The following is a 27845-nucleotide window of genomic DNA, read 5'->3' on the forward strand; positions in this document are numbered from 1 at the left end:
TTATTCCTCAGGCTCCACCTAAAACCTTTATTTTCATATTTATGTCACAGCATTCCTTCACAAAAAGGTGTCACTCATTCACTCAAAGATGTGCCATAGCCACGCTCATCAAAGCACAGGAAAATTTGTTTTGCTCAATTTTGAAGCCACTTTTATCAACTGTGTTGAAAATTTAACTTGACACAAATATATATAAAGCAGAGGGTGGGGGGGAGTGAGAGGAGGAGTATGTGTTCAAAGGAAATCAGGAATGCGATTGAAAAATGGGGAGGGGGTGTGATCCTAAACCCCAAAGCAACCAAAGGCAGAACAAAAAATTCAAATAAAAAGTTGAACATTGTGGGCCTGGTCCTCATCTACCACAACTGATGTAATTTAGGAATAAAGCCACTCAAGCTGGTCAACAAGGTCAAAGAAGAACCAACACTTAAGATTACCTTACCAAACCAAAACCTCCAATTTTGAAAATTACATCAGATTTCAGACTTTACAACGTGCACTCATTCTTATTTTGGAGTGAGAATTTCCCAGGTTGCAATGCAAAATAATGCTTAGTAAAAATATACGGAGCTCTACAACTCCTTTGCATAACTTTTCTGGAGTTGCACTCTCCCAGGCTGGACTCTCTTTTCTTTTTCCACTGTTCATTTTCTTCCCCCCATTCTGCCAATTTTAATCTAGCAGGGAAAGTCTTTTTTCTATCAAGCACTGTCTAAATATTCAGGACACAGACCTTGCACTCCAAGAATGCAATGCTCTGTCCAGACAGCAGTGCTGGGTGCCTCAGGGATCTGAAATAATCAACATGTGTATTCCTAGCAGTCAAGATGTGTTCCACTGCACAGCTGTGCACCTCTGCCTTTGTTTCAGGTGCATGTTCCTCCCAAAGGCAAGTTCTGTGTAGCCAGAGTAGTCTGAAGAGAGTGATGGTTCACTGCTAGCTGAAGGGAGGAAGATAAATCTGTTACCCATTACCCTGGTAGGAGTCAACTAATTATCCCCAATAACTCCAGCCTTTACAATGGGAAAGTAGCACACAGCTTTTATAAATAAGAATTATTGACCTCTTTTTAATAGTTTCAAAAGAAGAAACTCTGCATCAAATGTGAGTATAATTTAGGAACTACTACATAGCAGCAAAACTACATTAGACTTTCCGATTTTTCCATGGTATCCTTGGATAGATACACCACCCAGTAGACCATGTTAAATGCTCCAAAGGTAACAGGAAATAAAATGCGTGCATATTTGTCTATCTTACTCGTGCCAGAATGGGAGGCAGGGGGAGCAGGTGGTGTGACAGCAGATGGCTTTGCAGATCCTCCTAACGTGTTAGGTGTAGTGGTCTGAATCTGCTCCAGTCTAGATCCAAGCAAGCGCTGAATGGAAGGGGATCCAGCTGTGGCATGCTGGGATACAAATCCAGTTAAAATTGGGGTAGAAGGAGGAGCTGGAGGGGTAGCTCTTGCAGAAGATAATGTCTCTGATGCATTGATTCGTGTGAAAGGGTTGGGACTTGATGCAGAAAGGGAATGGGGTGTAATGTCAGAAGACCCCTGAGCTACAGAGGGAGGCTGGATGGAGCTATGCCTTGTGTCAATTCGGCTCCTACCATCAGCTTCAGACTGTACTGTGGCATTTGTTCTTTTCCTCACATTTGAGTTGGCATCTGTACTCTGCAAAGTTAAAAAAAAAACATACTAGTCATTCTTAAAATAAACACACAGAATCAATGGAAACTTTATAATCAAGCACTATCAGAGTAATACTCACAAATAGAACCAGTAGCTCGATCCTGAAGCACAAAGATACCACGTGCTCATGAAAATAGATTTATTAGCATATAAAGTGATAAACAAGAGTTCCTTTTACCTGTGGCTGGAATACCAGGGTGAACATACCTGATGCATCATATTCCATGTGATGTGGTACCTATGTAAATTCAATATGATGAAGCTAAGGATTCTTGCATTAGAGTCCAGTTTTTTTTTTTTTATTTCCAGGCTTACACTCAGAACAAAATTCTCTGATGTTTACCTATTTTCTCAATATATAAAAACATTCTAGAGGCAACTTACCACCATGATGGTTTAGTTATGGCTTATATCTCCAGAAAAGTAACTACCATATATAAGGAACTCCGGCCTGTCTTCTAGAGTAGATGCTATTAAAATGCAAGTATTTATAAAACCAAGTCACCACATTGCAGCTCTTTCAGAAATAAAGACAGTGCTTTTTCACACCAAACATAGGCAATAAATTCTCCAGCTGTAATTGATCTAGTGAATAAACCAGTCTTTCATCAACTACTCCTTTCCGTTAATTAAACTAAGAAAAGTGGTAAATTCTCCATCACTTGATGTCTTCAGGCAAGTCTGGATGTCTTCTGAAAGATATACTTAAGCCAAATAGTACTTATTAGGCTGGATGAGAAACTGAAAGACAGATAAATAAGTACAGACGGAAAATCCAGCAGAGTTTAATATTTACTGACTTCTGAGAGTGGGACTCAGGCTCTGCCGTTCTTCTCTGTATCTAAGAGGAAGCCTAACATCTCTTGAATCTCCTTTTGGAAGCGCACCCGAAGAACACTCTTTTGAACCCTCAGCCCTGCACCTAAAATATTATATAAAACATATTATATTTTAAATATAATACTTGAATATATTTTGTGCAAAGACTCATTGCTTTCCAAAAGCAAAGATATAATGCAGATAGAGTACTGTCCAGGTTTCAGCTTTAACCACGACAGGTACATATTCACAGTAGCAGCAGTACGAGTCTAAATACAGGGAGAACCAAATAACCACTCATTATAGATCAAAAAAAAAAACATAAAAAAAAAATCACGTTTTGCACCTCTCTAATGATACTGTTCCCAAGTACTGCTCTGCAACACAAGTACTGTGCCTTTGGCTCCACTTCCTTACACCCCTACCAGAGAACCCTGCCAAAGCTCACAGCACAAAGAAAAGGGAGAGGAAGTGGGCAATGATTTCCCTCCTTCATCCAACAGCAGTTCTCTCCAGCTAAGTGTCAGAGCAGTAATGGAGAACAACCCAGGTGTTACTCAAGGTACTAACACCATGAGAAGTGAGCAGTGAGAAGAGTAACAATCAGGTCTGTTTGCTGCATCAGTTGTGCTTAGCTGCTTTGATCAAAGAAACAGAGAGATGGAGCTGAGAAAAAAAATGAAAAAAATCAAATCACTTGACATCTCCAGTACTCCCACCATGGCCAGAATGCTGGTCCCAGATCCTGTTAATTGCAGTACAAATCAGTCATTGGCAATACTGCTGGCCTGAATTTATCTGAAGCTGTCATAGCTATATGCCAGTTCATGGCTGATGTATTTGCCAGCTCATGGTTGATAGATCAAAGAATCCCTCTTAAGTTTCACTTAGATTTCCTTCCTGCATAGAAGCATGTCAATCCCTTTATTTATTTTTCTGCATCTGCAATCCAAAGAAGCAGAGGACTGGAATAAATGCCAGAGGAAACTGGATTTCCTGAAAGAAACACTAATTGTACTGTCTGAAAGAGAAGCCTGAGTCACTCTTCGGGAAGTGCAGAAGTACACACAGGTGTGCAATTTGGATACTTTCACACTAGGGTTGTTCCACACTAGGTTTCAAAACTGCTAAATTGAAATTATAAAGCACAATCAGGACAGGAGTGCATTTACTAGACACTTGGTAACACCTAGCAGAGTATTACATGTTACTTGAAGGCTTGCAAACCTAAGCAGGTACAAGTCATTCACTGTCCAAAACAATAGTTCTGTTCTACAGAGAAGCTGGCACTAGAGTCATTGACAGGAGGAGAGTTTTGCCTTCTAGGTGCAGCTCCTTGTTCAACTGGCTTTGTTCAGGTTAGATTCTCCCATCATAAAGTTCTCAAGCAGTGCCTGGTGAGCAAAAGTCCTTGGGCTGGGCCAGGGGTTTCAAAGTAGATCTGCACTGGAACTAACAAGTCTCACTTCCCTCCTCGTCTCTGCCTACATTAGACATGTAGCTTAGAGGCAGTGCCATTGAAGAAAAGTACCACACCTTCAGACACTCTAAGCCTATCCATAAAAGAGTGGTCCCAAGAGTAGAACAGAGAACTTGAATGCAGTTCTCAGAGGCACCAATTCAATGCTCCTGCTCACTTGTACTGCGACCTGTTTTCAACAACCATCTCAGTGCATCATCAACCACAGACACTGGTAAGACAGAGAAGTAACAGCCATGCTTATTCTCTCATCACAGTCATCTCCATTTCTTTAGTGGAAACATTTTTTCCATTGATAAGTTTGCATAACATTTCCTCTTCCCCCCACTTTGGCCGTCATCTAAGTGCCCAAATGAGACCTGTTGCTACATTTTATCCACTACTGATATCCCACTACAGTGCATATTCTAAAATAAAATTGTATATATATACACACATATACACATACATATCACATCGAATGGTCAAAATGTATAACTGTCTAAAACTCTACAGGGCATTCTCTTTCTTGCCACTGATACACAAAGCTTCCAATATTTCAGGAACTTTAAGATTAGAGAGAAACCCAGTTTCCTCATAAGTATTACAATGTACACATAAAGCCCAAAGAGATAACATTGTAAGATAACACAACATACCACTGCATAACATGCCCTAAAAATATGGGTACATACTTTTTTAATTCTCTTGAAATCACCTTTCACGCGCTTAGAACATGGAAATTAGAAATGCTGTTTCTAATGTGGTCTGCAGAGAACGCATCACTGCAACCTGTTTTTCTTGCATAATGTAATTGTCATAGCTTGGTTTTGTGTTCTTAAACTGCACCTTGCCCTTGAAACATACTGAAACATATAACATACTGGAAAAAGCACATTCCATACAGAGTAGCCCTGTTTACCATTAATACTCACTCTAACAGTGCTGGGAGCAACTTTAATATTGGAGATAGAAAATCTCCTGGGTCAGTATTCAGTTTCAATACCTTACACACTCCACAAGGCCCTGTCTAAGGGGAACACATTCAAACCCCCATCCCCAGTAAGTTTTGCAGAATCAGCATGCAACAGCAAAACAAGAGGCAGTCAGCCTGCCTCACTGCTTCCTTTTTTAACACGGCAGCTGTATTGTTCCCACTGTGAATGGTAAGCACCCACCTCTGTCCTCTGTCAAAGCTGAGCAGAATACATCCTCACTTGCCAGGATGGCCTCTCCAGCACATTGCCCACCACCTTCCCTCATATAGCCTTTTCTTGCTCTTGCCTTATTCAAGCCTAAATCATGACAATAGCTCACTCTGCCTTCAGGTGTCTCTCTTTTTAGGTTTGTCCAGTGAAAAAGTTTCTAGCAAAAATTTTTTGTCGGTGGTTGTATTCATACGATCCCTATATATTCCCCTATTCCTCTGTTATAAAGCTAACTAATTTCTTCCCACATTAGTCTATTCCTTCTCTGTACTAATGCTATTGCACAACTCTACATCATCTGAAGATCAGTGCCAAGGTCACTAACAAAAAATATTAAACAAGTCTGATTCCATGGCCAAGCCTTAACAAATCAAATTCTATTGATATTAGCAGACATCAGGTTAAACAGTACATTGCAAAACATAACATTCAGATTGTAATAAGCAAAACATTCCACAAGCATTTCAGCAATGCTGCATACCCCTAGTAAAAGGTTATTGTGATAATGACAATCTGACCAACAAAATTATATACATATGTAAAGCACTTGCTGCCTCACAAAATTATTTTACTTAGCCTTTTTAAAACAACAGCAAGAAACACAAACCTACTGTCCATCAGTAGCTTTTAGTTTGGAGGCACTGTATTGGGTTTGCATGGCAAGGCTTTGGTAGCAGGGGGGTACAGGGGTGGCTTCTGTGAGAAGCTGCTAGAAGCTTCCCCTATGTCCAATAGAGCCAATGCCAGCTGGCTACAAGACAGACGCACTGCTGGCCAAAGCTGTGCCCATCAGCGGCAGTGGTAGTATCTCTGGGATAATGGACTTAAAATGGGGAAAAATTACTGCACAAGAGCAACTTCAGTCCAATAGAGGAGTGAGAATGTGTGAGAGGAACAGCTCTGCAGACACCAAGGTCAGTGCAGAAGGAGGGGAGGAGGTGCTCCAGGCGCTGGAGCAGATTCCCCTGCAACCCGTGGTGCAGACCATGGTGAGTCAGGCTGTGCCCCTGCAGCCATGGAGATCCAGGGTGGAGCAGAAAACCACCTGCAGCCCATCAGGACCCCATGCCAGAGCAGGGGAACACCCAAAGGAAGCTGTAACCTTATGAGAAGCCCACGCTGGCGCAGGTTTGCTGCAGGACTTGTGACAACGCAGAGGACCCATGCTGGAGCAGTCTGTTCCTGAAGGACTGCACCCTGTGGGAGGGATCCCATGCTGGAGCAGGGAAAGAACGTAAGGAGTCCTCCTCCTGAGGAGGACAAGATAATGTGTGATGAACTGAACAGCCCTCGTTCCCCATCCCCCTGCACTGCTGGCAGGTAGGAGGTAGAGAATTCAGGAGTAAAGTTAAGCCTGGGAAGAAGGGAGGGGTGGGGGAAGGTGTTTTAAGATTTGCTTTTATTTGTCTCACTGCCCTGCTGTGATTTGATTGGTAATAAATTAATTTCCCCAAGTTGTCACTGTTTTGCCCATGATGGTAACTGGTGACTGATCTCTCCCTGTACTTATCTTGACTCATGAGACTTTCAGTATATTTTCTCTCCCCTGTCCAACTGAGGAGGGGAGTGATAGAATGGCTTTGGTGGGCTCCCGGCATCCAGCCAGCGTCAACCCGCCATAGGCACAAAATCAAGAAATAAAACATTAAAATCAAGTGGAAGTCAAATTATAGTGCAACCCAAGAAATGAAGGTATTATCCAACTAAAGATTCCTTTCTGAGTACAAGTCAGGAAACCACTCAATTATTCTGAGCCGACAGAGAGCTGCTGTGCTAGTCCAGATGGGACTCCACAGGAAGTACTGAGTCCATGTTTTTTACATTCTCACTCTAGATTGAGAAAGAAACTGATTTTCTGGAGGCATTTCAGTGAGATTTTTGGGAGACATTTAGAATGGTGTAGCTCAGGAATGCAAAATGGGAGCCTGGAAACTACCATAAAATGCAGCATATTCCAGCATGCAATGCCAGCCTTAATATATTTGCTAAAGATTGCCTTTCTATAAATACAACAACTTGCTGCTTACGTAAATGTCGCCTCACCCTTTCTTTGAAATATCTATCATTCTGACTTGGTCCAACCAACTCCACACTTCACAACCACTACAAAACCAGAAGCTGCAAGTACTTTTCTTTGCTCTACCCTCCTTCAAGTGGAAACCTCGCTGTTCATTCTGTTAGGAGACTTCAGCCTCTGAACCTTAACTGGCAGAAATACTATGGATAAAAGCTTCAAAATCCTGGGCGATGTCCATGCATAGACAAAGTTCTCAAGAGCTCTGATAATAATTTAAAAATACATTTTTTGCTTTAATTGTAGGACATCATCAGATAAAGCTCTGTGGCTGGCTGGGATATATTAATGCCAAGAATGTACAGCACTGATCTCCTATTTAACAGCCAAAATTTGCAACAGTGAAAGTTAAGTTTCAGCCTCCATGGGATTTCAAACATTTATCACCAAGATTTAGGGACACTAATATGCCAGAGGTAGATAGCTGACTGCACTAAGGAAGCCAATGAATTGACCAAACATAGAGAAATGCAGGCTCCAGTCTTTTTCAGAAGAGATTGATAATATTTCCTTCTTTCTGTCCAAATTAACATTTCATTAGTCCATATAACTAAAAACAAAAACAAAACAAAACTCAAAAGTGAGTACAAGAGATTTAGAAAGCTCTCATCCTATGCACACTTTACTATGGAGGCAGAGTGGGGCGTAGGATAGAAGGTTCAAATTCTGTCAGATAAATTCCATCATACAGCATGCCCTATACAAAAGAGCTTTTGAAATATTTACTGTATTACAAAGCATAGAGATCTTTGTTAATTTTTGCAGGGGTTTTAGCTTTAGAAGAACTGAAATAGGGAAAGATACATTCAGTACAAATTCTTACTTAAAAAATCATGATGCAAGATGCCCTTTTGCTAGTCCCAGAGCAGAATGTTCATTTTATTTGGCATGAAGATCAGATAACTAAACCAAACTCTTTGCAGGCATGTGTAAAATATAGTAATTAATGATATATCCTTCCCTTGACAAGTGGATTCACTTTTGCAATTGACCATGTGCAACTGACCATGAATAATACAATGAATGACTCTGTTAGCATACTTCAGGATAAATCTACATGACTTATTGTCAGATACTGTGGCAGATCTGTGAAGCAAGTCTGACAGTCAACTTCTGTGGCAGAATGTACAGAACAGAAAAGCCCCTACAATTAATCTATTGCCAAAAATCAATTTATAGATCATATGCTTTTCTATTTAAGTTCAACTTTGATAGACACGGCTGTTTACTACTGCACTAAAGTGATGCACAATGATTCAATCTAAACTTTTCAATATTTAACATGGTTTGCACACTATAAACAGCTGCTCACATAATGTGGAAATTCTGAAACTTTCTATAAGCCTATATGAGCCTTGACTTGAGAAAAAAAAAAAAATGGATTGTTTTGTATGTATTACCAGTTTTTGACAAGCAAGCCAATTTTGCACTTCAATGAAGTCAAGATTGCAAATTTAGCATGAACTGAAGTAGCGTGCAGCAGCTGAGCTGAGATTCATGGGAAGGGGATCATCAGCACAGCAATATACAATACTGAATTTACAAAGTCAGTCATCTTGTTACAGAACAGAGAGCTGGTAACAACCACAGTGCATATTCCCTATGATAAGGCCAACCTAGAATGTGTAAAACAAACAAGTAGCATTATTTAAAAGTCACATGCCAAGTCCTGGGGAGAATGCAGCAATGATAAAAGCAATTACCAGGCATCAGGTAACTTCATCCTTAGGGCTGTAATATAAGAACGTAAGCACAGCGAACACTGCAAGCTGTGAGAAATTCTTGTGTTGGTACAGCCCTGTAGCACTCAAGAGCATCTTTCTATAGCCTGTTAGTGCTCAACATAACAGCTTTAAATCAGTCTCTGCAATTTTAAATTGCTTCATAGTTTTTATGATGGATACATCCTGTTGGGATGTAATTCAAAATAAGTGGTTCCTACTGCCTAAGCTAACAGACAGTAACACTCAGCACTGAAAATCCCCTTCATAAGTTTTCTGGCCGCTAGGAAGCTCAGCCATCATCAACTGCTGATAAACAGGTACACATTAGACCTAGAACCATGTATCCGCAATATAATTCAGAGGCATTCTTCTAATCCTCCTCAGCACTCTTTGAAAAATAGTTCGCCAGTCCTGAGATTGGATATATAGATGGTTCTGAAGACCTACACCAGTCTCATCCTGCAACAGACCTTCACAGCAACATTGTGCGAGGTCCAAAGGCTGCTTTTGCACCATTTGTTTACTTAAACAGAGAGTTCATCGCTGCAAGCCAATAGATTTTCTAGGTCCTTAGCAGATTTTTGACACAGGATAATCATTAGTGCTATCTCTCTCTGGGACAGAGGTGGTACAGTATTTAAAGCAGTAGCTTCTATTTTCTCAGGATAAATTCACAGCAGAATTTACAAGTTACAACACCACCATCTGGTACCAGTCTTACTGAAAGAGAACTAATGCTTCGACGTTCAGCATGCTGCTGTCAAAGCTGGAGACACGTGTCCTAGGTAGGATCACAGCCTAAATTACACACCTTTGCAGAAGGAACTATCCAATTGTACCCAGCACTTTCAGCTCTGAGCTTTTTCCTGAAACTAGATAGCTAAGTCACACTTTAGAAAGACACAAAAAGACTTTGGCAGTGACCAGGATGGGAACATTGGTTTGGTGATAGGAGACCTCTTCTGAAATCTGCCCTGTCACAGGGGTATCAAAAGAGGCCTTCCACATCTTACGCACTTTCCCACCAGGCTACTGGATATTCTACAACAAGTGGTCCTCATTCCTTGTCACAGATGTTGCAATCTGCCCATTTCAATCTCTCCCTCCCACTGCAGTGCATGCATGGACAAACCGGCTCCAAAATCCACTCCTCTCCTTCTCACTGTCCCCACATAAATTATTTCACAAGAGCAGCTTCAACAGGAGCTTAACGTCCCACAGACTACCTAGTAGCCTGGTTACTAATACAATTCTACAAGACAGAAGGGTCAGGACTGAAGCATGCTCAGACTCCCCCATAAGGTTTGTGGGAGGCTGTATCTAATAGCCATGCTGGCCATTCAGATGAAACAGTGTAAGTATTTTTCCACCTAAGATGTGTGGCAAACGCTTTGGAAGCAGTAATTCTGTTCTGTACATGCCTACCCAGGAAAATCTAGTAATCATGCTTTTTAGGTGCCTAATCACCATTTTGGATACTTAACCTCCCTGGGAAGAATAAAAAAAAAAGAAAGAAATGAAAACACAACCAACCAACCAACCAACCAAAAAACTCCACAACCAACCAAACCTGAAAAGGGTAAGGTATCACAAAGTAATTTAAAAACTGCACAGAACAATTTTTATTGTTTACTAGAATAATCAAGCATATAACAAAGAGGTGTTAATCTAATGAAATGAAAAGGAAACAGTAAATAAAAATCTGTATGCTTCAACGTTAATTTTGCAAGACTAAGATTAGAGCTTTCCAGGATAGTACACAGGAAGGTCAGTGATGTGCTGTATGAAAGCATAGGTTTCTTAAACTGAGAGATCTCAACTAATTCAAACAAAAATTCATGCAAAAATCAGAAGGCTTAAAGCTACCAAAAGTCTGGCATTACTTTATGTTTAGCAGCAACATGAAAATTGTTTGTGTGGTAATCTAGTAATATTTTCCTATTAAACTCTACCATAGCGGTTTTTGTCCTTACCATTCCTTCTGCAGAAAATGGTCTGTTCTTCTGGGAGGACATTAGATAGCCTGCCAAATTCACACCATATGACATTTACCAGGGAAGTAGCGTGTTTTCATCAGCGTAAATAATGCTGCTTGTCCCAAATCCCACTGAGTCACCGTATTGCCATGCTGCTAGCAAATGCACAAGTTGGAGGAGAAATCTACCATGGTTTACTATTATACTGTACAGCCAGTCAATCAAAATCCTACTGCAACAGTACTAGAGATTTTGTTTTGCTTTACAGAGCCCTGGAATATGACCAAGTAAAGCTCCACCTGCCACAAAATACAGTGAATTCTAGTTCACGGCTTTAGCAGTGCAAAGAGCAATGCAGATTATTAGGAGAGAAAGAAATGAGGGGAGAGAAACTATGAGAGCCAGTGCACCATCGGTGCTCCTCATATTGCAATCTGAATCATGCAATAGGAGGTAAGAGCAGCACTCCATTATATGTTCTACTATTTAACATTTTTATTGGTGACATGGACAGTGGGACTGAGTGCACCTGCAGCAAATCTGTCAAAGACACCAAGCTGTGTGGTGCTGTTGACATGCTGGAGGGAAGGGATGCCATCTAGAAGGACCTTGACATGCTTGACATTGAGCCAATGCCAACCTCATGAAGTTCAACAAGGCCAAGTGCAAGGTCCTATACCTGAGTTGGGGCAATCCCAATCATAGATACAGGCTGGGCAGAGAATGGATTGAGAGTAGCCCTGAGGAGAAGCACCTGGGGGTATCAGTCAATGAGAAACTGAACATGAGCCAGCTCTCGCAGCCAAGAAAGCCAACTGTATCCTGGGCTGCATCAAAAGGAGCGTGACCAACAGGTCGAAGGAGGTGATCCTGCCTCTTTACTCTGCTCTCATGAGACTCCACTTGGAATACTGTGTGCAGTTCTAGGGCCCCAAACATATCAAGGACTTGGACGTCTTGGAGCAAATCCAGAGCAGGGCCACAAAGATGCCAGAGGGCTGGAGCATCTCTCCCATGAAGACAGGCTGAGAGAGATGGGCTTGGTCAGCCTGGAGAAGAGAAGGCTCTGGGGAGACCTTAGAGCAGCTTCCAGTGCCTAAAGGGGACCTACAGGAAATCTGGAGAGGGACTTTTTACAAGGGCATGTAGTGACAGGACAAGGGGGAACGGCTTTAGGCTGAAAGAGGGTAGATATAGGTTAGATATTAGGAATAAATTCTTTACTGTGAGGGTGCTAAGGCACTGGAACAGATTGTCCAGAGAAGCTGTGGCTGCCCCACCCTTGGAAGTGTTCCCAGGTTGGATGGGGAGCTATGTGGTCTATTAGAAGGATGGAACTAGGTGATCTTTAAGGCCCCTTCCAACCAAATAGCATTCTATGATTCTCTGACAGGCCCAAAAGTACATGTGAAAGACAAGTGAATTCAAGGCTATTAAACAGACATAATTAGAAGAACCATTTTTAAAAAACTAGATGCCAAATAAACCTATCCACCTGTATGATGCTAAAGAGCCATATACTTGTATAGGGTTCCTAAGGACTGGTGTGCACAATTTTTGGAGATTTATTTATATCATGACAACAATGAAAGAGCTGAAAGCAACATTGGGAGAATAAATCTATTAGGAGAGGTCATGTGGTAATCAGCTGTCAAGGTGCTCTGTTTAACATCTATGAAAGGAAGAAGAACAGCTGATCAGGGACCAAAACCCTTCATTATTTTCTATATCTTTCAATTTTTGGTGACCTTAAAGCTGTAGTTAAATTTGCTTCAGTGGTTTGCTGAAAATGCCTTGAACACTCATTGCCTCATAGATTTTCCCAAGCCTCTCAACACTTATTTCTTCCGACTCCAATCTTCCCAGTGTAAAAATGAAATCAGCTAGAAATCTCACACACAGCTGTGAAACTCAATTGCAATTTGATGTCATTGGGTTCACTAGTACTGAAAACTCTGTATGGAGGGGAAACAAAACTGAAATCTGAATATAAATACAGAAAAAGGTTTAAGCAGAAAATATGAAGAGCCTTGTACTCAAAGGCATCATTTCATAGTAATGATCATAGGGAAAACTATGAAATCCCTGACAATAAAAATTGTCAGGGATGCTGAGCAATCTGAAAATCTTACCCCTGTCACCATTCAGGTTTGTTCTGAAGTGCTGTTTCTGAAATGCTGTCACATATGTTATGAGTCCTTAACATTTGCCTCTTAAAAAAAAAATAAAAATAAAATCATTAGATCAATAGCCCTATCTTAAACCTTGCTACTGACATTAGTATAAAAATAACAAGAACGCGTATTGTTTATTCTAAGGACAAAACTATAAGGAATACATTTTTTTGGAGCATGGTGGAGGTTTTTTTCCAGTAGACCAGCACAACAGCACAGGATGGCATTTAAGCATATATTTAGAATTAAAGACATTACAGTTTAGTATTTTGTAGAATAACCACTTGAAAGATTGACATTACTGAACTTTGGTCTCCAAAACAAAAGCCTTATCCTAGTACAATTTAAATTAAGTCTTCCCGCAACTATAGGGGGAACACTGTCAGCTATTTGAGCATCAGATGAATAACAGCCAAGCATATCCCTCATATTCCCTTGCTTACTATTGTGGTAGTTCATTATAATACTTATAGAAAATTGAAGAGTGAGCAATTACCACACTTGCTAGCAAGGGGTGGAGGAAATATCATGATTTTTTGTTTAGTTATAAATCAGGTGGTTAAAATAAACTTCTGGGGTTTTATGAATATTAAAAAAAAACAACAAACAAACCAACACCCCAAGAGACAAACAGAATCACCCCAAAACAGAAAGAATTTCCATTTTCTTATATCAATATGAAAAAAAACCCCTCATTCCTCAACTTTGAACTGCAACACTTTTGTTCATTTTATCAACAGTCAGCTGTTTTTTACCTTCATTATAACTGAATTCTGGAATTCAATGTATTTTACAACACGGTTGTCTCAGAATCTAATCCCAAACCTAATCCTACGTTGCATACTTCCAGTAATTACTCTGCTCACTTTGCAGTAGGCAAATGATTCTACTTCCAGTGTAAATTTATTCCACAACTCAGCCATGTTAAAGGTAGAGCAATATTGGGTTCTTGGAAAGAAACCAATTTTTTTAATATAGCACTTTAATTTGTGCTATTTAGAAAGACATACAATGTGAAATATTAAGAAAACCATTGTAAATTGTACACCACACATTTATGCCTCAATTGTATTGTTTGAGCACATATTTAGCTTTATACACTGTGAGTAGTGTCATTTGTTGGGTGGGACTGCCTGAGTCTAGAGAACTAAGTTAAAAAAACCAACAACAACAAAAAAGAAGCAATCAGAAGGGGAAAAAAAAAAATGGGGGATGGGGAGGAAAACACAACACAAAACATTGTACCTGGGCATCATAGTTAATAAGATATTTTAAGAACCAGTTTGTATTTATTCTATCTTCATGTCTCCAAGCATTCAAACTAAGTCACTGCCACCTTACCCTAGGTAGTTATTAGCTCCCATCTTTCAAATAGCATTGGTATGAAATGTGCTAGTTGTTTATGACCTGCATCCACTCCCATCCTACCTAACATGATGCTAGCATATTACGACAGTAAATAATTGATAGCAAAAATGCTGACTAACAGAACAAGAGTGACAGAAAATTGTTCATGTCAAAGAAATTATTCATATGGCACAGCAGGTTCCCTTTGTATGGTCCTGTCCTTACATCTGCATGAACTCTATAAGCATTTCTTGAACCTGAAGCCCTTCATTAGGATCTGAGTTTTAAATGTCACTGCCCTTAAAAAAACCTGAACCATAACACCCAAGGCAGTGATGAATCAGTGAAGCAGCAAAAAATTATTATTATATTTAAAAACTGAAATGCTGTTCCAACAGCAGAACTACTCAAGTCACACAGAGGAGGTAGGCTATGCATCCATATAAGTTCAGCAAGCAAACCATCACCTTGTGGTCCAAGTACCACCAGTAAGATCTAGCTGCTCTTCAGGTAACTCCCTCCACATATGAGGGAAGAGGGCTTAGCTCCACTTCTCTATTTGCTGGGACAGAGGAAGATATTTTTTTACTAGTCCAAGGTAGAAGCAAAGAAAAAAAAGCAGTACTGCTCTAGATCTGGTACATTTATGCACCTCTCCATTACAGAATACGTCTACATAGTCAAAAAGAAGTTTTGGTTCAAAGGTTAATATTTCCACTTTCACTTACAGTCTAAGCCTTAGAAACAAGAGTGTGTCTGCTGCTGTTTCAGCATTAATCAACTCTGGGGAGTAAGACCAAAAACAAAACAAAACAAAAAAAAACAAAACAAAAAAAAACCCAGCATACACATGCACTAAGAGAAGTATCCAGCCTATAGCCTCTGGATTGTACCCAGCCCATAAGAGCTATTTATCCAGCTGAACCCTTACTCTGGAAGTCAGGAGATGAGGCAGAGAGCTGGGCATGAGCTAGATTAATTGCTCCAGACAAATTATTCTAGACATCTGCTCATCAAAAGCTGCCAAAGGATCCCCACTTTCCTCCCATCCCCCATCATATCACTTGAGTCCTGTCCATCATATGACCACAAAGCCACAGAAAATACATCTTGACTACATATAAAAGCACATATGCGTGTTGCCCACATGAAAATGTTTCTTGTAAACTTGCCAGGTACATGCCAATCACATATTATCCTACTAAGGAGAGGAGTGCACGCCTACATGGCAGTGAAGTTTAACCCTTCAGTTCCTCCATTAGATGCTATGTGGCTTACTCAAGACAACATAACACTTAACTGTCTTCAAAAAATAGAAGAGAAATTTCAGAATTACAATCTACTTGTGACTGAGTTTAATGAAATTATTCCATTGAAAAGGGTCTTCTGAGTCTGAACTGTTTTTTTCCAAGTTTCACACTCTTTTAAAAACAGCTAAGGTTGAAGCTTATGTTAACAGTGTTTAGGAGCCTGTTTTTTGAAGACTACCTTTCAGTAGCATTCTTCATCTCCAAAAATGGGTAGGTATTAACTGTATCCCAGATGAAACCAGGACATCTTTAAAAATAAACTTCATAGGAATACAGTGAGAAGGAAATAGTGCAGAAGCATAAAAATAGACACAGAAGTCCAATAACAAACTATAAATCATTCATTTCCATCACACACTGACTTGCACGACATTTCTGCTCTTACTAAAGAAAGTAGTTCAGAACATTAGGGACAGGTTCACAGAATCACTAGGGTGGAAAGGAGCTCTGGAGATCATCTAGTCCAACCGCGCTGCTAAGGCAGGGCCACCTACAGCAGGTTACACAGGAACGTGTCCAGAAGGCTGTTGAATGTCTCCAGAGAGGGAGACTCCACAACCTCCCTGGGCAGCCTGTTCCAGTGCTCTGACACTCTCAATGTAAAGAAATTCCTTCTAACCTGAAAGCATTTTAACTTGTTCCAAAGACAACAAAATCACATGAGACCATGGTGTAAGTCATCTGTCTTGGCTTAGACAGACTCCAGTATGGTCTCACTGTGTGTGACAGAAGGGATGAGTGAGGCTGTCCAAGTTCCTTGTGAACTCAAGGCAGACCTAAAGCAAGCTTGGACATTACTCATGGGATGTCTACTGCAGAACTGCACTCTTTACGGTGACACATTAAGTTTGTAGCAGAAAGTTATAGGCAACAAGAAGAAAGTTGAAGTGAGACAGGGAGAGGAGGAGGGTAAAGAGACGTTGCATAAGACCATGGCTAAAACCAAATCAAGTGATAGAGGGGGACACCTGCATATACAGGCACTACAGGCTCGCTCCTGCCACCCCCAACCAATTTTTTGTTGGAGTTAATAAAGTTCAGATTACTTAGCTAGTCTCCAAAATTCTTTTAATGCTTACTGTAATCAATACATTGATCCATCACCCATCATGAAGCTTCAAAAAATTAAATACAATTACACAAATGAATAACCTAGAAAAGAATATAATCCACATTTGCTACAGTAAAGATGTACTGGTTGCGGTGAATATACAATATGAATTAATATGTCCCAAATCATTTGATCGTAACAAGAAGAGTTGCCTTTGATCCCAGACAACTGGAAAAGTGTTTCTTACCAAAAAGAAAACACCACCACACCACCAAGAATTGTAATTAACGTGAGTAATATATGAACTGATTCAGTATAGAAAACCCACTTTAATTCTATGGTCATAAATCAGTCACATACATGTTAAAAAAGGACTTCCAATTATGTGCAATTTATCTTTATTTTACCAAAATGTACTATTAATATACCTAAATTTCTAGTACTATCGAATAGTAAAATCCCTATGTTCTATAGGGAACCCAGTTTCACAGACCAACTTGCTCCATCCCAGAAGCCTTCTAGGACAATCCAACCACGTTACTTGAGGTAAAAAATAAATAAAATTAAAAAGCTAGTGCATGTAACCACCCAGTAAATAATGCAAAAACAAAGCCCACAAAATTAAGCCCTTAAAAAGTATACTTTCACCTTGTTTGGTTTCCTTAACAGCCTCAACTGCTCTGGATGTTTTGTTTTCAGGGCACCTACACAGATGGGACCTCAACCATGAAAAGCCAGTGCAACCTTCTGTATGCCAGTTCAAGGCAGGCAAAAGTACAGGACTACGAGGTGTAAGAGAGGGATCTCTCCCCCTCCAATTTTAGAAGATCCAAAGCAGGTTGCAAATGGTGAGACATGCACCAGAAAAAAAAAAAACATGGTCCAGGTATCTGATCATCTTTTTTCCCAATTTACACACATTTCCCTCATGGGCTAAGTAAAAATTTTGAATTTTGGAATACTGACAAATTTACCAGACTAGTCAAAGTCTCTCTGAAAAGTTTCAAGTTTAACATAAAACTTTCCCTTGAGCTCTGGCAATTGTATTGCTAACAAGAGAGTTGCTAGTACAATAGTGGCAATGTACTACAGACTGTTTTTTAAACATAAACTGGGTTAATATTTCAAGCCCTATCATTTAGCTATGGAGATGAAACTTGTAAGAAACAATGATCACGGATTACATGCTACAGGCAGGCTATTGTCCTACATTCTTTGCACCACAAATTCATAGGGAAAATGAGATTCTGTTAGCTCTGGTATATCAGCACAGATTAGACAGTATATGTGCAGGGGGAAAAAAAAAGTCAGATTCATAATAAGGCATAAGAAAATTCTATATTAGTCTTTCATAAGCAAAACTAAACATTTTAAGGAAAGGACTATATTATATGTTAGGTTGGAAAGCAGAGTCTAACATGCATATAAACTTCTAACAAATTAGAACAAGTTAGCTTCTGTTCTGTGCAGCAGGAGACCAGAACAGAAGTTATCCTCTACTTATGGAAAGGACTGCATGGTAGCTAAGTTATTATAACAGTATCCGTGTTCTCACCGTGTACTCCTGTCCTGGAAGAGCAAAGACTCAAGTCTTAGCATAGGCATAATTGAAGAAAAAGCCGTTAAAAAAAAACAACAAACAAATCCGAACAAACCAACCAGCAAACACACACAAGCGTTCAACGTACAATCAACATTATTACTCACTCACATGCTCACAACATTAATATGTAACCCTTCAAGATTTCTCCTTGAGGGCTTTCAAAATCCCCAAATCTGTAAGCACACGACTACTTTTATCACAGAATAATTAATTAAGCAGTGGAATGGAACTATTCACTTCACATTTTACCAAGCTCTCAATTTGGATGTATTCTGTTGTTGCTGCTGTTAAAAAACAAAAAAAAAGGGGGGTGGGGAGGGGGAGCGTAGGGGAAGAAATAGAAAGAAGAGTTTTTCCAAAACATGTACAAGCGGCTAAGCATGATACAAGACTGACACAGCAATTCTGACCATGAACCAAAACAATTTTTTAAGCCTCTATAGTTGCTACCTGAGAAAACTACTATTTTTTCCTTTTGCTTTACTCAAATCTTCTAAATAAACCTAGGATGAAACTGCTTGTATTCCTATGGACTCAAGTGAAACCTGACTATCACCAAAAGCAGTATTTATTAACTCTCCTCAGGAGTGCATGCGATACTAAACTGCATGCTGTACAATTAAGAAGTTAACACAAACTAATGGCACTAATACCTCTTTGTACACAGCCAACTCCACGCTACCATAAACATACTTTTTCTTGTTCCCAGAGTGATGAGTAACACACTCTTCAGGAGCACATCCATGCTTTTAAGCAGAAATGGGAGCTAACAGAACAACACAGCCAGGAGATTGAAAGCAGTAGCACTCTATGGTAGGACAGCAAAGAAGCGAAAGAAAAATGAAAGTGGGAGGACAGCAGCTGAGCAGCAATAGCAAATGGAAGGGGTGGGAAGGCAAAAAAAAGAGCAGATGAATAGGAAAGGAGACAAATGAGATATGAAAGAGACAGAAGACAAAATTACCAAGAGTCAGTCTAAAACAGCAGTTCTTAAATTATGGCTCAGCCAAAGGAAACTACAAAGTCAGCCTGACAGGAAGAGTAAATTACATTGCTGCTGTCAGCATCTTACTTCTTGAGTGGTGTTGCCAGGAGTCAGCCATGGCAAGGAATTACCGGCCTACCGCATGTCAGTGCAGGTGCTGCAATAACTTTGTTAGCTAGGTGTCTCATTAAGAAAGAAAACTCTGAATATGCAATATACGCAATGAAAGGAGAACTGTGATATCTAAGGAAGTGCACCAAGGTATTCCTGTAGTGCCTTAGCCTATTTTAATTAGAGACATTAGCTACGTAAGATATCATGCTTTCCTTATAATATGCAATACCTTGGTCTATATAATCAATCCAATCAGACTCAATGTGCAAAAGGGAAAGAAAGTTTTCTAAAGATGCCCATCCTAACTGACCTTTGCCAAAACACAACTAAATATCAGAAGAGACTGCAAGTATGGATGGACACAACCTTCTTCTCTCCTGAGTTAATCTAATAATGCAAGTAAGAATTAAGTCATGTTTTACATGTTTTCATCATTTAATATAGTGTAGCATTAGCCTTCCATTAGGTTGACTTACTAAATCATTAGCTCAGAAGGAACCTGGAAGGAAGTTAAAGGCCTGTTTTTACCAAGAAACTGTACCAGAAAGATAAAGTTAAACACAGGCTGAAAACCTACCGTGAGTGTCTCCTCTGTACTTCTTTTTCTTTGTAGTGGAGCAACTGGAAATTCAAGAAGGGATTTTACTGTCTTCCTTTTGGCTTTTTCCATTTGAATATTAGTAAAATAGTTGACAGCAGCAAACTCAATAAGAGCAGAGAACACAAAGGCAAAGCAGACTGCTATGAACCAGTCCATGGCAGTAGCATAGGATACTTTTGGTAGTGAATGTCTTGCACTGATGCTCAGTGTCGTCATTGTCAACACTGTAGTTATTCCTTCAAAGAAATAAAGCAAAAGCATTGCTGAATATGAGTAAAACAAAGTGAGAATAGGCAAGCAATTTCAAACACTTTTAAATTGCTCAGAAATCTCTCTGCTGATGATGAATAGTTCATTAGATTTAAGTTATGGCAATAATCATATATCTATAAGCAGCTATGCATACAAAACAGTTAACCAGATTTTTAAAGGAGGCATGGAAAGCTGTGACATCAGCAGATTATCTACAGTTCAAATGAAGAAAACGTGGAAGCCTTCATTTCACATTCTTTTTGTGTCAAGTTCGGTATAAATTCTTATTCTTAGCTCTTAAAACAAGTTATTTTATAAACATCTGAACATAATTTAAGTTGTTAAATCATGTCTGTGCTCCTCAGGCTGCAGCAAAACTATGATCTTTCCTGTAATGGGTTCAGAATGCCACCTATTAGTCTGTGTCTTTTCCTCTGATCTCATTTATAATCTAGGTGCCATTAAGTCATGGCAAATTATTTTGGTGCTAAGGAAAACTAGAATATTATGTTAGTAACTCTGTTCATTAAGAAAATATCACCTTATTTTTTAAACCCTTCTGCTACTACTCAACCAATGAAATTTAATTAGAATTTAATCTTCCAAAAAGAAGAACTTTTTAATTAAAATATACAGGCATGAACACTGAACTCAAAATATGCCCACTTCATGGGAATACTTCAAGTGCAAATAACATGCTGTATAAAACCAAGGTATGGGGTGGGATTTTTTTTCCTTTTTCATCCAAATTATCCCGTATCATGCAAACATAATACCAAGAATATAGTGAACACTGCATAAGTCCTACCATGATAATGGCAAGACTGACTACAAATGGAGATGTCTTTACTCTTATGAAAAGCATACTGTATCCATTTTAATTCAAGATGAAATGCATATGCTCAGAAGAATTAAAAGTAATTACGAGCATAGTTTCCAACAGGATCTTCACATACCCTATTCCTTAAGCAGTGGTATTGCATATGGATAATCTAGTATGAAAAAGTTTCACCTAGACACTGCCATACAGAGAACTGGACACAAAAAAACCCAGTCCTTCCTACTGAAGAAGAAAAAAAAAGGGAAAAAGTAATAGCCAGTTTGTGAAAGCACAAAGAATAACTCGGAGCAAACTCAGCGGGATAGAAACACAGATGCAAGCTCACAAAACCTTCTTCAGTGGGAAGGTGTTGAAAAACACATCACTAAAAATATTTAAGTCTGAGTTAAAAAAAAAAATAAATATGGAAAGTTATTTTTTTTTCCTGGAAGAGACCCATTCCTGATTAGCCCTATCCTTACTCTCCTACCTTTGTCCACTAAGGAAACAGCTTGTCTGAATAGTTTTTTTTAAAGACATTTGTTTAATAGATGTAATAGGATGAAGTGACTTGAATGGACAACCATTCCCCAAATAGAAGGAGAAGCAGGCAGGCCATAACAGTATCACAGTTTATTGCCATATTCTTTATCAGTCGATGATTAAATCATTCTTCTGGGAGACTTACAGTTGCCACTGCAATTGCTCTTTAATATGTGCCACAGGGTTTTACAGGGTAGGAAATCGGTTCTGGTAAAAAAAATATTACATATACACACGAACTGCAAATATTCAGAGCTAAATACTTGCAAGCTTCTGCAATGTCCGATGGAAAGATCTTTTTTTGGATAGCCTCTTCTCACAGTTCCACTAGAAAGCTGGTACTATAGCAGGTGTTCTCGCTTCATTCCTATCTCTTGCCTATCTTTTCTTCTAAGAAAACCTTTAGAAAACAAAGTCCCTGTTGGAATTTATCAGAAAACTCAAAAGATACTTTTTAGCCATACTTTAAGCCATTTGCTTTCAAAGGCATTTTAGAGAATTATCTGTAACTTAGTGGATGTCCAAACATCATTATTTGTTTCCAGTGTGACATATGTATATAATGATACTTATTACATCTATTGCTCTATAATTTGTACATTTTCAATTATCACATTTTGTCTGTAAATACAGATGCTACCTTTCCAGTTCATAGGAATACTCCCTTCAAAAAAAGTTCCATTATTCAACATCCCTGCAAGGGCATGTGAAGTGATATACTACTTTGACTAATGTAATGCTCAAGTTCTGAGCTAGTATGGTTCTTATTAGGTTTGCAGGTTATTTCTCCTATAACTAATCATTAACCTTGTTAATTTGTGATACTGAGCAGTGTTCTGACTCCACTTATGTTGTTTGAGCTGGCTGTCACGTAGAAACATTAATTCCCATCATTCCTGCCAGCATCTATCTATCTATAGAAAGGCTTTTTGTAGAACATTCTCTTCCTGATTAGTCCTGTTTTAGGCTACAGTACATTATAAAGTCAAGACATTGCTCTATAAAGACTCCTTTTAAAAATGTTTTTATCCTACTTCATTGTTAGGAATCGTATTTCCATTTAATGTCTTCTGCTTTGTCTTCCATCGAAGCTTTTTTGTTTTCATTTTCAGAGTCACTGTACCATCTCATTCAAGATGTATTTTGAGGAAGGCAATTTTAATATCTTGCTATCATTTTGCTTTTTGAATTCATTTTTATAACAGCAATGGCAAAAAGGAGAGAAAAGCATTAAACACAAAATTACAGGAACAGGATCTAAGCCTTACTGATAGCAAGCTTTCACTAATGACACAGATATAAGACGACATCGATACATCTCACACACTCCCAATCAAATTGTTTTAAAATAAGTAATTACACTACTGTCCACTAAAGGATAAAATTGTTCTGGATGTGGATTAAGGACTTGACTGTATTACTCAGGTCTTCCCAGTTTTCTGGGATTCTACCCAAGCAGGTAGAATCCCCCGAGATACATAGCCATTTGCCACAGGCAACCATGACACCCTTCAGGTTATACATTCCAAGTTTCTCTTCAAATTCCAAGGATACACAGAGCAACATTCTTCATACATTGACAGCAAAAATTTCTCTGAATTTATATGATTCCCTTGTTTCTGTACTAGTATGGAGGCAGTATACCCCAATGCACTAAAAAGGCCTATTCTAGTGAAAGTCAATAAAGCAGTACAAGAAAAAGGAAAAAAGAAATAATTACCAAACACAGTTCTAGCTGGAACAGATTCCTTATTTATCCAAAATGAAACTTGAGAAAGGATCACGGTCATAATACATGGGATATAGGTCTGAATCATAAAATAACCCATTTTTCGTCTGAGGTGGAAGTAAACTGTCATAACAACATATTCACCTAGAAAAAATATGTAAGTAAAAGAAAATATTTTTCTGACTGTGCCAAAAATTTGTGTTCAGAATAACTGTTTCAGATTATCAACTAGTATTGTTTAAGCTGATGCTATTCATACCATAGAAAGATATGTTCCTTAAAGTCAAGAATGAAAGTTTTAAACAAATACCCTAGAAGCAGTAGATCCTAGCAGTGGCATTCAGAAACTGATATCCAAAATACTATAAATGTACAGCTAATATTGGATTACATTTTATAGTATTAGCATGATTTTAAAAATTCTCTTAGCAGCTGTGCATGAAAAGAGCCCAAAGACACAAGCTACCTACCTACCATCGTATCCCTAACATTGTGGTACCTATCTGCCAAATAAACAACAACGATACACATTAAATGTTATGGAAGCATCTCAGCTTTTTACTAGTTTTATATGTCAGCACCACTATGGTAACGAAACAAATGCAAAAATCACTAATAAGAATTAAAAATACTGTACCTTTATCTAAAATGTTAACATTCGTATTAAACAAAAAAATAATTGCTGATTCATTGTAAACTGAACAAACTGTCTAAATAAAGCACTACAGAATGAGAATTTTGGGAACAGTAAGGAAATTCTGTGGTTAACTCATAATAATCAATATGCTGAGAAGTAAACCGCTAGTGTATTGCAAAATGCTGTTTTATCTTTGAGAAAAACATCCATAGAGCAATACATCAAATATATTTGTTTTATCTGCTTCATTTTGACTATCTCACAACACCCAAACTTGCTGATGCTTAGTAAATTATTCCAAATTTTAAAAACATTTTGCTAATATGCTTATCACCATACTGCTCATCAGTGATACTTCGCTCATTTCAGATGCCTGTAGTTGTCGTTTGCTTTACTTCTTACAGCACAAATCAGCAGAAGTATCTATTGTGACTAATGCATTTCTGCCTATCCTTATCTGACTAGAGGGTTTTTATGGCTTTAATAATCCATTCTGTATGCTTGCACCACCAAACAAAGGAAGTCTTTTGCACATAATGTGGATACATTACTGAGAAATTACTTCCTCACCCAGGCATCCTCTTGACTCTTTGAACTGCATTTTAAGCAGTGATTAAACCCTTATTTTGTCTCTTAGAGTAATGATCTCATTCTAGCTTTCTGAAAGACCATAGCAATCTACTGTAATGAATCCGCAAACAATCCGAAGGACAGAAACCTAATTCAGATTTATGTCCTCAGCCCTTCATCTATACCCTATGACATTCAGTAGAACACCTTACAAGAAGGAAAGAAAGAGATTTTGGGCAATGTTACAGGGTTAGTTTTACCTCAAGTTGATTTTTACTGACGAGATTCCTACCTGTAATAGATTTAATGGTTTCAGTGGATACCGTATGCCCAAGAAGGTCATACTGAACTAAACTGGAAGACTCCTCAGGAACTTCCACTGACTTCTCAGGTCCTTTTGTCCAGGTATAAATCATTTCACTCTTTGGATAAGCATCTACAACACAGCATCAGTTTGTGTAAATAGGAAACTTCTTCTCACACCTTACGAAAAGCCCAATCCAAACCTACTGAAACAGTAAGACTCTCACTAACAACTTAAGAATATACCCTTCATATTAAGTTAGCCCCAAAAGCCACTCTCAGAGGAGAATAAATAGCAGCTAAAGTCATACATCAAGTGTTACACACAAATTCACTGTGAATGTGAAGTCTAAACATGAGCTCTTTATGGATTGGCCCTTATTGGGCATGTAAAGTTTATCATTAAATTACTTTGAAATTTTTATCATTAAAATATACTAATTTATAAATAGAATATGTATAAGGAGGATACATTTTGGAGACTAGGTGCACATTTTTTACAGAAAAGAATGATTATACTAAAAACTATAGTATAATATATTATATACTAAAAAATACAATATACTAAAAACTTCAATATTTTAAACTTGTGTTTAAAATATTTGCCAGAACCGGAGGTCAGTAAAAAAAATCACAATAGCCCAAAAATAAGCACAGCCAAAGAAACATTTTACATTTAATACAAAAGACACAACTTAGGGCTAGCATTCAATCCGTACACAGCTCAAACTCCTGTTACAATTAAGTTAAATCAGTCTTGCATTTGAAATGGCTACATCTTATTTCAAGTTTCACTGAGGAAAATTCAGGTTAGCGTCAAGCACAATTTCTGCTGGCTGGTGATTCTGCCTTAAGAAATATGCCTGTGGAGAAGCACCCACTACTGAAGCTCCCGTACAGAACAGCTGATACCAAGCCAGATCTGGCAGTGCCTAGTCCCCAGTCTCACCATAAAAGGGATGAAAAACCTTCTCAGAGCAGTGTCTTTAAAGCCCCCTTTTGACTGACTACCCAGCTGTGTAAGCTAAATTTATGCTAAGCAAATACTATGAGGAGCTTCCAGCCATTTCTAACCTCACCACTCTCGGGTCAAAGAAAACAGACTAATATCTAGGCACTGACCATGTAAAGCAGAGGTCCATGACTGAGGAGGCTTAGAAGAGTGACCAGATAGTTAATGTAGTGCACTAACCATCCCCAGTCTCAGAGGTCTCTGCTGTGAATTCAAATTGGGGAATCATAATTACCTTGGTTGTTAAGCAGTATGTCGCAAAATGTTCCTGCTAGTCAAAGTTTGGAGATTATCCAAAAATCTGCCTGTCTTCAAAGCAGAAAAGGGAAGTTACCTGCTCTAAGATTCTTCTCATCAGTCTAAAAATTATCTAGTCTAAACTTGCCATGCAGAATCCTGTTACAGGCCATGGGTAAAGATGAAATCTCTGCACATAACCTACATATCTACCATAGCATGTCAATGCATCTCCAATGCAGAGAAAATCAAATAAACTCCTTCCCTAGGTGCCTTTCACCGGGCTGTTGTAAACTGAGATGGATCCACCCTCTTTTTCTTCTCCAGAAATCTTACACTTCACTGAATATCTACCTAAGAACTGAGAACAACTAGGTATTTAAAGCAGCTGTGTAGCCAGAATAGTGGGGTAGTAGCTGAATCACGGCCCAGTTTTCAGTTCTCTGCCTGGATTTAATTTTTGAGGCCCTAAATAAAATTCCCAAGGAAGTTAACAGGAGTTTTGTCTGCATAAGGATTGTGTATCAATATTCAGAAAGTTTAGTAATTGCTCAAAATCTACTTCTACTATTTAAATTCTGTAGTTACAAGAAATTTCATAATTGCAACTTACAACTCCCAAATTTGAGAGGACAAGCATGACCATCCATGGGAAAATCCACTAATCTCATGGGACACTCTGCACTTATTGTAAGCCTATAATGGAACAAATTAAATAGTCTCTGGTTGCCATTTTGTCTAGGCAGCATAACTTTTGCATACAATAATTGTAAGAAGCCAAACAAAGAGATGAAATACCTCATTGTGTATAGGATGGTGCCATTTCTCATTATTCTGAAGAGTTTATTTGGGGCTGTCATATTATGTGCAACAGACTTTTTCCCATTCCTGAAGAAAGTGTCAGGAGTCCACACCTTCGAAACCATCAAGTTGTTAAGTCTTAAAATTTCAATAGGGCCATCATATTTTAATCTTTTGTCTACCCATGTCTGACGGAAGAAGACATCCATTGTATATTCCTGTATTAAATTTGCAGAAAAACAAAGATCACATTTGCTTGTGTTTCCTGTAAATAAAGAAATCCCTCAGAAGCAAAGAAATCAATAGTAAAGAAAACGCTAAGTCCACCATACAAACATATTTACAGCAATTAAGGTGTGATATGTACTCCTTAATAGCTTAATTTTACATATTAGTCATATCAATAAATTGCTACACATATTTAATCATTAGGGAATAATTTATCTAATTAGGTTACAGGAAGAGGGCAACTAAATTTGTAGTCAAGCATAATATAACCAGAAACAAAATGATGTCTGACAATAAGTGTCAATAAATTCTTAAAGAAAAGGCATCCATGGATTTTCTGCTGCTGGCTAAATTACATGACAAACAATTACTTCCATTTTAAATTTAGGAAAGAAAATTTAATTTCAACTCATGGAAAGTAAGCTTTTAACTGAGGAAAGCTAAATATTTCCTTTGCCATGTTCATAAAACATGGATAATAAATCACATATACTCTTACATATATACACATTTGGTTTTAACTACGTAAGTATCCCAGTAAATTCCCCAGAAAAGCTCCAAAGAAAACATGCAA

At 38.5% G+C, this 27845-nt stretch overlaps 1 protein-coding gene across 4 annotated transcripts in view; it reads right to left on the reverse strand.

The window, feature by feature from the left end:
- Positions 1–209: 209 nt before the first annotated feature.
- GABRA4 (gamma-aminobutyric acid type A receptor subunit alpha4) overlaps positions 210–27845 on the reverse strand; it is a 39341-nt gene continuing 11705 nt past the window's right edge. For 2 of the 4 annotated variants that reach the window (XM_057431081.1, XM_057431080.1), the window contains exons 4-9: positions 27041–27261; positions 26856–26938; positions 24983–25126; positions 23475–23627; positions 20116–20375; positions 1030–1676 (exon numbers count right to left, since the gene is read on the reverse strand). In XM_057431081.1, the coding sequence (XP_057287064.1) occupies positions 1143–1676; positions 20116–20375; positions 23475–23627; positions 24983–25126; positions 26856–26938; positions 27041–27261 (1395 nt within the window). In that variant the 3' untranslated portion in view covers positions 1030–1142. Of the gene's footprint in view, positions 942–1029; positions 1677–3194; positions 3456–20115; positions 20376–23474; positions 23628–24982; positions 25127–26855; positions 26939–27040; positions 27262–27845 lie in introns of those variants that run through there. The other 2 variants (XM_057431079.1, XM_057431082.1) reach the window with 2 other exon arrangements.

This window comes from Pezoporus wallicus, unplaced genomic scaffold (assembly GCF_028554395.1).
Source record: "Pezoporus wallicus isolate ANWC-B61680 ecotype Strahan unplaced genomic scaffold, APGP_CSIRO_Pwel_v1 contig_7684, whole genome shotgun sequence".
Lineage (NCBI taxonomy): Eukaryota > Metazoa > Chordata > Aves > Psittaciformes > Psittacidae > Pezoporus > Pezoporus wallicus.